Source organism: Dermacentor variabilis, chromosome 3, assembly GCF_050947875.1.
Source record: "Dermacentor variabilis isolate Ectoservices chromosome 3, ASM5094787v1, whole genome shotgun sequence".
NCBI lineage: Eukaryota > Metazoa > Arthropoda > Arachnida > Ixodida > Ixodidae > Dermacentor > Dermacentor variabilis.
The window spans coordinates 154,866,970-154,879,440 of NC_134570.1; the positions used below are offsets into that span (position 1 = coordinate 154,866,970).

Consider the following 12,471-nt stretch of genomic DNA (forward strand, 5'->3'; position numbering starts at 1 on the left):
ACGCTTTGTCGTCTTGTTAGTGGTTATCGTTGTGTAGTGTCAAGATAGAGGAGTGTCTAAGGTCATTGTTACGGCAAAATACCCAAGAAATGCGAACGGAGCGCTGCGACGGTCAGTATGCGCTGTTTTTTAAGCTTTCTTGCTTCCTCTCGCTGATCAAGAAACAGAGAATCGGTGCTAAGTGACTCGTGCTCTTGTCACCTCTAATTGTCACTTCAAGTTCACTGTTGAGTATAGAAATGCGGGGACATCGCTTGGCTATAAATAATGCGCAGCTGCTGGACAGAGCGCGCGGGGCAGCAAGCTGCATTAGGACGGGTTCCAATGCTATTTGGCACAATTCTTCTAATCAAATGAACAGTTTCAGATTATCTTAATTTACCTTATGCTAGAAAGGGATTGGTGAACTTCCAGGTCAGGAACGTGCATCTCTTCAAGTTCAGTAATTATCGACGACCCAACCTTAGGCTGAGGCACCAGCCTGAACAAATTTAGAGCCCTGTTTGTTGTCGCCAGTGAACAACCCCAGAGCTGAAAGCTTCGCTTTGAAACTCATGTCGCATAGTGTTAAAAATGTGACTCATTTGTCAAGAGAACCAGACGAGGGCAGCCGAACGATGTGTCACCCCAAAGGCGGCACAGGAACATACAAGTTTTCTATTCTTCAGCTGAAGAACTCCAGGTAGAGTATCGCGCACCTAATCCAGAAATTATGACTAGCTGAGCCCGACTACGTGCACGTGCTTACCACTCATTCAATTTGTGCTGTATATACAAAGCAATGATATGGAAATGAAAAACAGCGTCTGCTGCACAACAGCTACGTAAACGGCAGTCGACGGTAAAGTAAAGCTGTCCAGCAAATGGAAACTTAACTTATCAAAAAGAGCCGTACACGCTCAGCAGCGTCAAATATGAACACGGCAAAAATATGCCTGAGAACATTTACACCATGAAATCGCTCACCGGAACATGTAGTCCCTAATGTTGATATCGCTTAATGGTTTTAGCGGCGGACTTGCACTGCTTGAATCGTAGATAACCTTTCCAATGATGATAAAGGGAGAAGAAAACATCACGAATGCTTGTGCAAAGTCAGCCCACACGACACTGCGGAGTCCACCCTGTAAAATTAAAAAGAACTGTTATAAGCCGTGAAGTGATTAAAAAGTTATAGTGTGGCGCAATAATATGCAAAGACACTGTAACAGAGGGTGTCTCAGTCTTGAACATTCGGTCACTTCTATGCCATGACAAAGTGGCATAACGTTACGTATAACTATGTACGTTAGGACATTACTGGCCATTACTTGTTGATTGAGGCACTCAGGTAGCTTTCTAAAAGCGATGGGTCCTGATATGATATGATATGATATGATATGATATGATATGAGGGTGCTGAAATGTCATCGTTGAGATGACCGTCACGGCAATCGCATATGCTCTACCGTTCTTGAACTAGAGGAGAAAAAAAATGCAGCTTAAAGAATTGCGTTTATATGACATTTGTACGCCCATTGAATAATGTTGCCTTTGCATAGCTTGCCAGCCTGCATGCACTTAGTTTTGTAAGTGTAGTGGGGCCACCAGTATAATCAATTGTGGGTGTTCGTTATGCAAAACATATGAAATTGTCCCACAAGGCTGATTCTTGGGCTACTTGGTATGGTTTACTCGTAATCGCAAAGCCTTTAGCGCAATTCAAAAAGACAGGGACGTGTCAGAGACACAGGGCAGTGCTAACTTTCAACTGACGTTTATTGAAACACAGAGTATAGCGAAGCAGGTATGGAAGTATACAAAAGATACAAAAATACGAAAGATAAATCCCACTCTACGCATGCGCACGTCGTTACCGTCCAGAAACGCGATTCCCTTGTCAGAAAGATTAACGGGAGGTGTACTAACACAGTCTGCTCCCTTTTTTCGAATCAGCCGGGCTTCGATTATTTCGTGCATCCAGCGGTCTTTGCTGCTGGCCTTCACTGTGCATGCGCCGAACATTGGTTTGCATGTTTTGCTGGGAGAATCATGGCAATGGTCAGAAAAGTTCCCGTAACTAGGTCTTTCCACATTTCGCTTATGTTCATCAAGCCTTTTAGTGAGGCATCTGCCAGTTTGCGCTGTGTGATACCCGACCACAATTTAACAGAATACGGTAAACCACTCCTTGCGGGCACTCCTCAAACTTATTTCTATGCTTCACTTTACATCCCCTTGATCGTTTGGGAAAAGGGTCCGTGAACTTCCACAACTTTAAAAGCTTGACTGGGGCAGGCAATGTGAACTTCACATTCGCCTTATTGGCACACTCCCTTCAGCCTATGGGAGATACCGGACATGTGCGGAATCACCACCATCTTTTTCCTTTCGGTGGATTGTTCGCTTCCGCTCTTCTTGCACTTCTTCACCAAGCCTGCCGCCGCGGAAACAAGCATGTCTTTGGGATAACCAGCCGCAGAAAAAGCAGACTGGCTTGCTCGCTCAGGCTGACAGGTACCATGTCAGGGCTTGATTTTTTTAAGGCGTTGGTGAAGCACATGTTTACGACTTCCCGTTTAACAAGCTCCAGGGGGGGGGGAGGGAATGAATAAGAAAGGAGTGGTTTGTTAGCCCTGGGGTCGTAATACCAGCGTATGTGGGTTTCTGCAAAAATTAACATTAAATAAAAAATTGGCAATTTGTTGTTAGCTGGTAATTCATGAGTCAAATCAAGTGGCTTAAAACAGTGCCTAAAAAGTCTTAAAAAGTCCTGTCCTGTCCTACGCTAGCTATGCTATTGTCTATTAAATATAAATATCATCCACAGATCTAAATACTTTTGAAGCCTTAAATCTTGTAGATGGGTGGATACGCTCCTGTTACGTTGAACTGAAAACAAATAGCTAGGAACCGGCGCTATGCAAAACCCTATGCAAACACCACGCTTCTGTAAATACACATCATAATTACATTCCGCATAGGTCTAGTTTAGATAAAAAATGTAAAATTTCCATGAACCCTGCCACTGGTGCACCATGAGCATTATGAAACGCGACAGACCCAAAGCAAATCATGCTGCCTTCCACACAAGCAAACTACTGGTCCTGAGGGAGCGAATAATACAGATCTTTTACATCTACAGTCATGGCAGTCATGGGCTTGTTGGAATTAACTGCTAAAAATTCTGCAACACTTTCACTTTCTCAATTCTCTACCACAAACGAATTGCTCATGTCGAAGAGATCTAATTTTTTCTTTCAGAAAAGCGGCAACAGTCTTCTGCCACTAATCACATTCAGAAATGATTACCCTTAGAAGGCATCCAACTTTGTGAGATTTTGAGGAAAAGAATACCTGCAAACTGTTTCTTCCACTATTATCTACATGCTTAGCTAGAAGGACAAGGTATTGCACAGCTTTTTTGCTTTTGTCTTTACCTTAGATAACCCTTGTTGAACAGAGACGTGATAGCATCCCTTGCCTTGCTGGTAAACTGCCCGTCGGGTAAAATGACAAATCCTTTATATTTTTGTATCTTTTGTATCTTTCCATACCTGCTTCGCTGTAAATCTGCCTCTGTGTTTCAATAAACGTCAGTTGAAAGTTAGCGCTGTCCTATGTCTCTGTCACGTCCTGTCTTTTTGAACTACGCTAAGGGCTTTGCCATTATGAGTGAATTGTCCGAGTTTCTGACAGTGAAGCTACACCGCAATGTAGGTTCTATTTACTCGAGACTTCATTCCGGGGCTCGTAGAAAGGTGCGGTTTGCAGATTATATTGATTTCACACTTTCACATGCATCCCTACCACTGAGAACGTCAATGTTGTGAACAAAATGTTCCTTTACGTTCTAAAGAAGCTTATCTTGGCCAATTTCGATGGAACAACCATGATCTCGGACACAACGTTACAGCACGAGCACTATAAAAAAAGATGACTCGTCATTGTCACGTAGCGGTTTTTCAATTATAGATAAACTAACAGAAGCTTAACTCAAAAGACCGCAGGGTCAAGCACAGGCGTGATCAAAGCCACAAGCGGGAATATTCCATAAATGAGCGTGCTGCATAGGGTTCCAATGTTGTCGAATCTAATTATGCTAGCATATGTAGAGCTTACAGCCGAAGCTGGTAGGAATGCGAATGGTAAGTTTGATTTAGGTCAATCGCACCACAAAGGCCATTCGAAGGCCATTCAACTATTCTTGCAGGTTCTATAACAAAGGCAGAATATCAGCATTGTTGTTACCAGAGCTGTGTACACGGTGCCCGCCAGGCCAATGGTAATGCTCGAGTACAGCAGTGGAATTGGGTACACTGAAAGGTAACAGAAAGACAGGAACTAGAGTAAGCAGGGTCATGCGATCGAGTGCAGAATGATGAGCATGTGAAATATGAATGCTGCCGCATTTTCCTATCACCTGTATCGCGACAAAGCGCGGGGTTCGAAACCTTAGAACTTGCTTTTGCCATTCCTACCACGCTAATTTCGTCACACGTGTTGCTTCAGATTTGCTTTGGGGGCAAAATATTGGTGTGACGAATACGACGAACGTACACCATCATTTTCCGACCCCCTCCCAGGCTCTCACCACTACAATCATGAAAGATTTGGAAGCTCGTGTTGCACTATAAATATAGATTCCACCAAACCCAGCGTATCCGTGCCAGAGCTAAAAAGCGAAATGGATGCTTCCACGAACACGAAGATGACGTACACAGCTTCTATGCTGAGATTGGAGACTCGAGGAAATGCAAACTTTTCGAAAGTTCGATGCTTTGAAAGCGTTTGGCGATCGCTTTACGAACGTAGTATTGACTTCATCGCTCAGAACTTTGGCTGTTTATTTCGTCTTTGACATGAGCTCAACTGCACGTCTCCCTTGAGGCAGCACGGGCAGTCAAGCGAGAAAAAAACAAACAGAGGAATTGGACTGTTCAATCACGTCTGTAACACTGCAATACCCAAACACAGTCTAACAAGAAGGAAAGCTAGCACTTGTTTACCTGTATTTCTCCCTGTGGAGAGAGTATTGTGCAAAAAAGGCTGAACTGCTATTGTGAGGCATACATAATTAGTATAATCAATAATTTATTAGTAACTGGTTTGCTGAAGTAACCACAGCTTAGGGAAAGGTTGCTTCAGTATATCAAACAAATTGCTGAAACCGATGTGCTAGATTGCCCGCTCTGAAATAAGAATTCTGAGGTGCCGAAACTAATGTAACATTTGTCATACATTGGACATTACAGCTTTAAGGAGATCGCGGGATCGAATCCCGGCCACGGCGGCCGCATTTCGATGGGGGCGAAATGCGAAAACACCCGTGTACTTAGATTTAGGTGCACGTTAAAGAACCCCAGGTGGTCGAAATTTCCGGAGTCCCCCACTACGGCGTGCCTCATAATCAGAAAGTGGTTTTGGCACGTAAAACCCCATAATTTTTTTTACAGCTTTAAGGAATATGACCAACCCTAAGGGAACAATGCATGTGCGAAATTGGCGCTGCTCTTGCGGGAGTTAGGTTGTTCGACTGGAGGGAACCGGCCAATCTGAAGTGTGTGTGTTAATGTTTGTCTTTTCTTCTATTAATTCTTTGTGAAAATGAGCCCGCAGGTTCATCATTCTCTGTTAATAATGTGCATCAATCAATCAATTCTTTTCTTTCTTTGAGGTAGCTTAATATTTTTTTTTCTGCCACGCATTACCCCGATGGTTAAATTATCTATTCTGCATCTTCAAGCAATGGAGTCGGAGAAACCGTGATGTGCTTCTTCTTCTCAACAATGTTCTTGCAGAAGTTTGGTTTGAGTGATTTGCAATATGACAAAAAAAAAGAATAAAGAACAGAGCACGTGGCGAAATATTTGCAATGTACGTGTTGGCGAACAGTCACGTCCTCTGTAGCGCTCGACCGTTTGCGGAGCAGTGCTTCTGTCAGAACGCGCCGTAATGTCATGGACTTTCTTCAGCGCCTGAGGCGAACTGAGCGATAGTTTAGGGAAGAGGAGAGACTCGTGGGGCGCCAAAAGCAGCTTACTGATAATTAACAGCAGTTGTAGGGATACGTACTTGTTGAAACAGCAATGGCGGCACTGTAGATGCCCACTGCGCCGACGAGTTGCTGTGATAAAGTAACATGGTAAGATAAGTCAAGGTACGAAAACTACAATCTTCATGACACAAGGCTAGCTGGCAATAAAACAGGAGCAGCGATCACGTTTCGTATTTTTCACTGCGGTTTCGCGTGAAATGCAAGAGCATTTTTTTACGAAAAGAAATATTGATTGTACTGTGCCTTCCATTCGCAGCGCAATATATTTTATAAAAACAGCTGGATGCATGTTACGCTGGAGTTTTGGTCACACCGTGGCACAGACTGGTTGTGAACGACGAAGTTAGCTGAGAAGTTTAGGCCCTAGCGCCGCGCGTTGACTTGTGATATAGCCAGAAGTAAAACCCGTCTCGTTTGCTTTACTTGCTTGTTCAGGGTACCGTTATGTCTTCGTTTCGTTGTTTGACCATAAGACATAAATATCTGGACCTATTGGGTCCAGATATCTATCTGGATATTGGTTCCAGGTTTTCGGAAAAGGACGCCGATTTTGCACTAACCATGCCGTAAACCTGGAACAAATAACGCTTTTGAGTATATCAAAACCGCAGTTGAGGCTTTTGAAAACTGCAGCGACGTGTATTTACGCGTCCTGAAATGAACCTCTAAAGACTGGTGAAGCAGCACAGTGGATTAAGGGAAAGCTCACATAACGACATACGGTGATTGCAAAGCAGAGAGTGACACAAAAGTGGATGGCGCAGTACCGACATGTCCTGTTACACTATGCAGTGAGGAAAATGCCGATACACATTGTACTCGACAAGGTCACGTTATACGTTGCTGCAGGCAGACGAATGACAAAGCGTCAAGCAGATGCACCCGCCGGGTTTTTGCTTTATAGATGCTTAATTATAAATTCTTCGGCACGTAAGCGCAATAACTACAAAAAAGGCAATTGAATTATCTAGCGATGGTCACTATCGAAGAAAAAGGACTAATTATGGGGTTTTACGTGACAAAGCCACGATCTGATTATGTGGCACATCGTAGTGGGAGACTCCGGAAATTTGGACCACCTGGGGTCAACCAAAGTGCAACTAAATCTAAGTACACGGGTGTTTTAGCATTTCGCCGTCTACTATCGGCAGTTGTGCATTCACCGCAGAAAACTTGTCTCAGACTCCGCTTTAAAGCAGCCATCGTCAACTCACATCGGAGTTCGCCTGACTTCCACCATTCGCATCGTGACCACCAGGTCATGGTGCGAATGGTGGCAAGTTATTTTGACCCTTCATTAGGCTGTTGAGTTAATTAATTACATCCTTGTGGAAAGGCGCAGTGGCCTCAGTTGCGGTGACCTAACGTCGTTTGACTACTGCAGCACTTCGCAGCGGTGACTCGATGAAACTCCGTCCACGAATCATCGTGCCCCGCATACCTAAACTGCGTGGCACTATCCTGCTCACCCACATTTACCATGATAAGTGGCACCCAGAGCACAGGAAAGATCTGGCATATAAAAAAAACTCTGCAAAACTTCCAGCGCAGTCAAGCCTAGACGAATGAATTTACAGAGGTTATGTGCCTTTATTATCATAGCCTCGACATTTGTCGCACCCGAAATCTAAAGAAGCCGCATCGACGGCGTTTTTGGTTGGTGTTTTTGCATCACTGCCTGGGCAGCCTAATAGGTCTATTTTTGTTATCGCTGACAAAAGACACCATCGGCGCACACGTTGCTTCACCTCACCTTAACAAGCGATAAAGTAGCGTGCCTACAACGATGTGATGACGTTCGCGCTCCCTGTCGCCTCACATTTTGCTGGCGCCGCGCAGCTCACACTCAAGCAGTCACGGCATTCTGGGAGATCCGCTGTGAAGCAATGCGTTAGGCCGCGGATTTTGCAAACGAGGCCTACCTAGACACGTTTTCACGGGGCCTGTGCGATGTTGTACGTGTTAGAATGCTCATTCCCCATGCAGATTACGGAACTTAATTTCCTGCCACAAGAGAGCACTTCAGCGTGCGGCTGTTAGCCTTCTCGTAGCCATCCCCTAACGTTGAAAAAGAAAGATAATTAGGCATCAACTGGTGTTCAACGTTACACGCTCTGTGCCGAAGCTGCCGATGTATTTTCTGGAGGGTGTGAAACGTAGCAGGCTGGATTTCCGCAAGATGTGGCCTTGTACCTATTTCGCTGCGGATGATGCATGCGACATCTGATACGTTTTTTTGGAGACCGAAACCAAGGTATCAATGCTAACAAAGGCATTATTGCGCTGAGTAATTGGCTTCTAGCTTTTTTATTATTGTCATGTCTAGCTGTCTTTATAAATTAAGCAAATCTTATGACCAACGTCATTATATAGCACCACAGCTTAGGTTACGGAATGCAAACATGGTGCATATTTTCATGAGGTAACAACATTGATTACCACAGAATGGTATTGCTCAGGAACTTGGAGCTTAGAAGTTCCATCCAGAAGCCGGCAAGACATTAAACGAATTTTCAGAACGCTGAACGCAAATGCGAAGTGCGCTACAGGCGAAGTATACTGAAAAACGTGTCGATGAATATTTCAGTATGAAGGAGCTACGTGCTTTGCAGCCGTCGTCTGCTGATGGCGCAGAATGTGTTGCTGGCTCTTCAAATTGTGGCGCTTTAGGTCATCATCATCAGCCTGGTTACTCTCACTGCAGGGCAAAGGCCTCTCCCATACTTCTTTAGGTGGCTTGTGTTAAATCGCAGCAGATGCGACGCTTCCGAACGTGGAAGAACTGTCTTTGCCCACTGCAGGGCAAAGGCCTCTCCCATGCTTCTCCCATACTTCTTTACGTGGCTTGTATTAAATCGCAGCAGATGCGACACTTCTGAACGTGTAAGAAATGTAAAAAGGAAATCTTGGACGGAGCAGGTAGCACCTTCTACTGTAAGTCAACCTCCCCTGACCTCGCCCCTTTCCTTTTGCTCGCTCAGTTCGTGACTCATCGTCGATTTGGCTCCTAGGAATAGCGCCCTGAACGCAGTTGCCGGATATACTGAGGCAGAGTTTTGTTCGTGCCCGCTTTTACAGGAAAGCTTGTGTCCCGATCGACCTCCGCTATAAATTAAGGTTTCTAGGGTAGTGCTGGGCTGCACTAACATTAGCGTCCCGTTATATGTTTTGAAAATGCAGGCTTCGAAATGGTGGCGCGTCGATCCCATGTACTTTTTGCTTCCACTACGGTGCCTGAACACATGGCATATTGAATATCCCCTCAAGGGCCAGAGATGAAGGTGGTTATGAACTGCGGTTTGGGACATATTTCATTGCCTCTTTGAATTTCTCTTCTGAAACAATAGCTCATGTTACACAGAGGCTGACACTCGTTTAACGGTTCTTGTAATTGCCATTTCAATCTTCGTTGCTGGAAAAATTTTTTCCAATTCACATGGGTCGAGGGAGTAGCGAAAGCTTGTAGTTTCCATATGCAGCACTTCCTTCTCTTAATTCCTTTTTTTTTCTGGTGTGCGCAGCATTACACCTTTCGAAGAGTGAATAGCATAAAATACCGCCAGAGTATAAATGGCAGCCAACAAAATCACTTGTTGACATTTTGCAAACACAGGCTTGCAAAGTCAGCACGACACGAACCGACTTTTTAGGCCACTGTTGTTGTATTACACGTGATTATGTAATGAAGAAACATTTAGGGACGGTGACACTCTGTATTATGGTATTGCCTTCAATATTTGTGGTAGTAAAAGCACTTCAAACGCAAAACCAGTCTCACCGCAACAGCGATGTAGCTTCAACTACCGCTCAAGTATGGCGGCGACATTGAAACCACAATCACTTGCTTTAGTTTTGTTATCACATGCAACAAAGTATAATGAAAAATAGACTCACGCTGAGGAAAACGTATACGATGCTCGCAGTGATGCCGACCATGTTGTCAAAACGCATGCGCAGATACTAGAATGGCGGGGAAGCGCATGAGACAAGTATATAAGAAATGAAATCTTCATCGAAGCACATAGCATAAACACTCACCTAAATAATGACTCGTAGTGGAACATAATACAAAATCTTTTATGCTGGTACTAGGTGTCCCTGCTAACCTTAGCTAAAGTGGTAAAGAAATAAATTGTCGACGATGATCGTAAGTTAAAGCGAATACCCAAAGGCTTTTGGAAAAACTTACATTCCTTGCAGATATGATATTGTGAGTCTTTGTTTTTTCATTGCGTAATTCGGTAGGGAACAGAAGCGGCAACCAGCAAAGCTGTACCGTTCGCGGATCGCTCGCGTATAGCCAACAAAGGGGGAGAGGGGAGCTGGAAAAGAGGAGGGATATTCTCTTGAGCACTCCACTACGGCACCTCAACCATCACACAGCACGTGGCGGCAGGCCCGGCTATTCCCGTACCAGCACAACCCCATTACGACGATGCTAGGAAAGCGTGTCTACAACGCAGCCGAGTTAGGCCATCTCATTGTCTCTGATTTCCTGTCTGCACACTCGCCGCAACAGCTAGGGTGTTTATTGAAATTTCAGGAAGTATCTATTTTTTCCTTACAGTTGTCGTATCTAGCACTCCTAACTTTGTTATAACTTAGGAACGGTTACGCTAAATTTGTACGAATTACGTTCGCATGAAAAATTTCGTTAATTCGATATACTTGAGGTTGCCATTCGGCGACGAATGCCAACCTTTGTGTTTTGTGGTAAATGAAATCAACTTCAACGCCGCCAGCATTGTCTTTTTGCGTTGGCGCCTTTTTATAGACGGCAAAACTCCGACCACCGACCATCCGTCTATAAACGACCAAACACCGAGCACGGAAACGGGCGATGACACCAAGGAAATCAATCCGCTTTAAATCGGATAAAACATGCGGTAATAGAACCAACAATGCTCGGTTATGAGTAGCTCTGCCGCTACACTACTTACCGGACTAATTCAAGAACATTACTTAAGCAAGTATACAACGTTCGTGTAATTGGAGATGTGAATTCCAAAGGGAAAATTGCTATTGTCTCTCAAAACAACCCACTCCCTTGTGTACATCGCGCTGTGTCCAGCGCAATCTTATTGCGCTGTGCGCGTGTAGCGGAATGAAGGAAAGCGCCACGTGAATACGCGTGCGCCACAGGTGTTTTTCAAGAAACTATGGTGCTTTGGAAAAATTGGTTGTTCCGTGTAACCACGACGTCCACTGACAAATGACATTGACAACCAGTGACATCACTGGTTGCTGAGTTAGGTTTTACGGTTACCGAGGTTTTACCGGCGAAAACCCATGTATGATTATGGGGTACGGGGTAATGGAGGATTCCGGAATAATTTTGACCTCCAGTCATTCTTTAACATTCAGCGAACGCGCGGTCCATGGCTACTTTTGCATTTCGCTCCCATCGAAATGTGGGTGCTGCTGCCGGGATTCGATCCTGCGAGCTCGGGCTTAGCAGCACAACGCCAACGCCACTACGCCGCCATGGCAAGTAATAATTTGTTCAAGGGTGTTGTCAAGCAGGTCAAACGTACGGTAGAAATCTTGTTACATTTTCAAGAATAATTCTATATGATTCAGTGCAAATATGTATATTTTTCGCGCAAGTTACAACGAAACTGACCAACAGGATTGCGATTCGCCGCAGAGGAAAACTATATTGAAAATATCTTTGATCATGTTTAGGAACACTGCGGCGGGTTATTGCAGTCTATAGTGGTAACACGCCGATTCTCGAGGCAAACCCAGAAGTTTTCCAGGTCCCTTGTAAAAAAGAAAAGTGGTATTCTCGATTTTTGAAGACACCCATGGCGATGAGCCATGATGCTACGGAGGCTGCAGACACTATAAATGTTCAGTTTCCATTGCATATTCCTGAGCCGCAGGTAGTGATCTGGTCTAGCGGTGCTTTACGAGAACATTACGTGGATCTGTTTTGAGAAAGCCCTGCATCAACGCCCATAAGTTCAACGGACCGAATCAGGTAAGACCGCCAAAGGAAGCGTGAGGCGGAGGGCCTCGGAAGCAAGCAAGAAACTCTTTCACTACACCATTCACGCAGACACGGACAGTCGGCAACCATTTGCTATTTGCACATCTCTTTGTTAACACATTCCATGTTCCTCTAACGCTCACTAGCCTAACCGCATGCACTGAACTAGCTTGGTTGAAATGTAATTGCCCTGAATCTTTTGTTTTGTTTTTTCACGAAGAGTCGTGCTAAAGTCCTGTCGTACCAGCTTTTTCCCACCTCACTTTGTAGTCACATCTATGACGATATGGTTTATTCTTTGTCCTGCAGCCAGTGTTTCAGCTCGAACACCTGAACGTGATGTTGCAACTATGGCCGTGGCTTGTTGGTAATGAAGAGTCGAGATCGCGGTAGGGATGAGCACACTTAAAGGCAAATAAGAGAGATACAAACGACGGTGCAT

At 44.6% G+C, this 12,471-nt stretch overlaps 1 protein-coding gene across 1 annotated transcript in view; it reads right to left on the bottom strand.

The window, feature by feature from the left end:
* LOC142574825 (sodium/iodide cotransporter-like) overlaps positions 1-12,471 on the bottom strand; it is an 86,749-nt gene that overhangs the window by 42,721 nt on the left and 31,557 nt on the right. Inside the window, exons 4-7 of the mRNA XM_075683832.1 lie at positions 9,932-9,997; positions 6,055-6,106; positions 4,231-4,298; positions 967-1,124 (exon numbers count right to left, since the gene is read on the bottom strand). Of these exons, the coding sequence (XP_075539947.1) occupies positions 967-1,124; positions 4,231-4,298; positions 6,055-6,106; positions 9,932-9,997 (344 nt within the window). The remainder of the gene's footprint in view (positions 1-966; positions 1,125-4,230; positions 4,299-6,054; positions 6,107-9,931; positions 9,998-12,471) is intronic.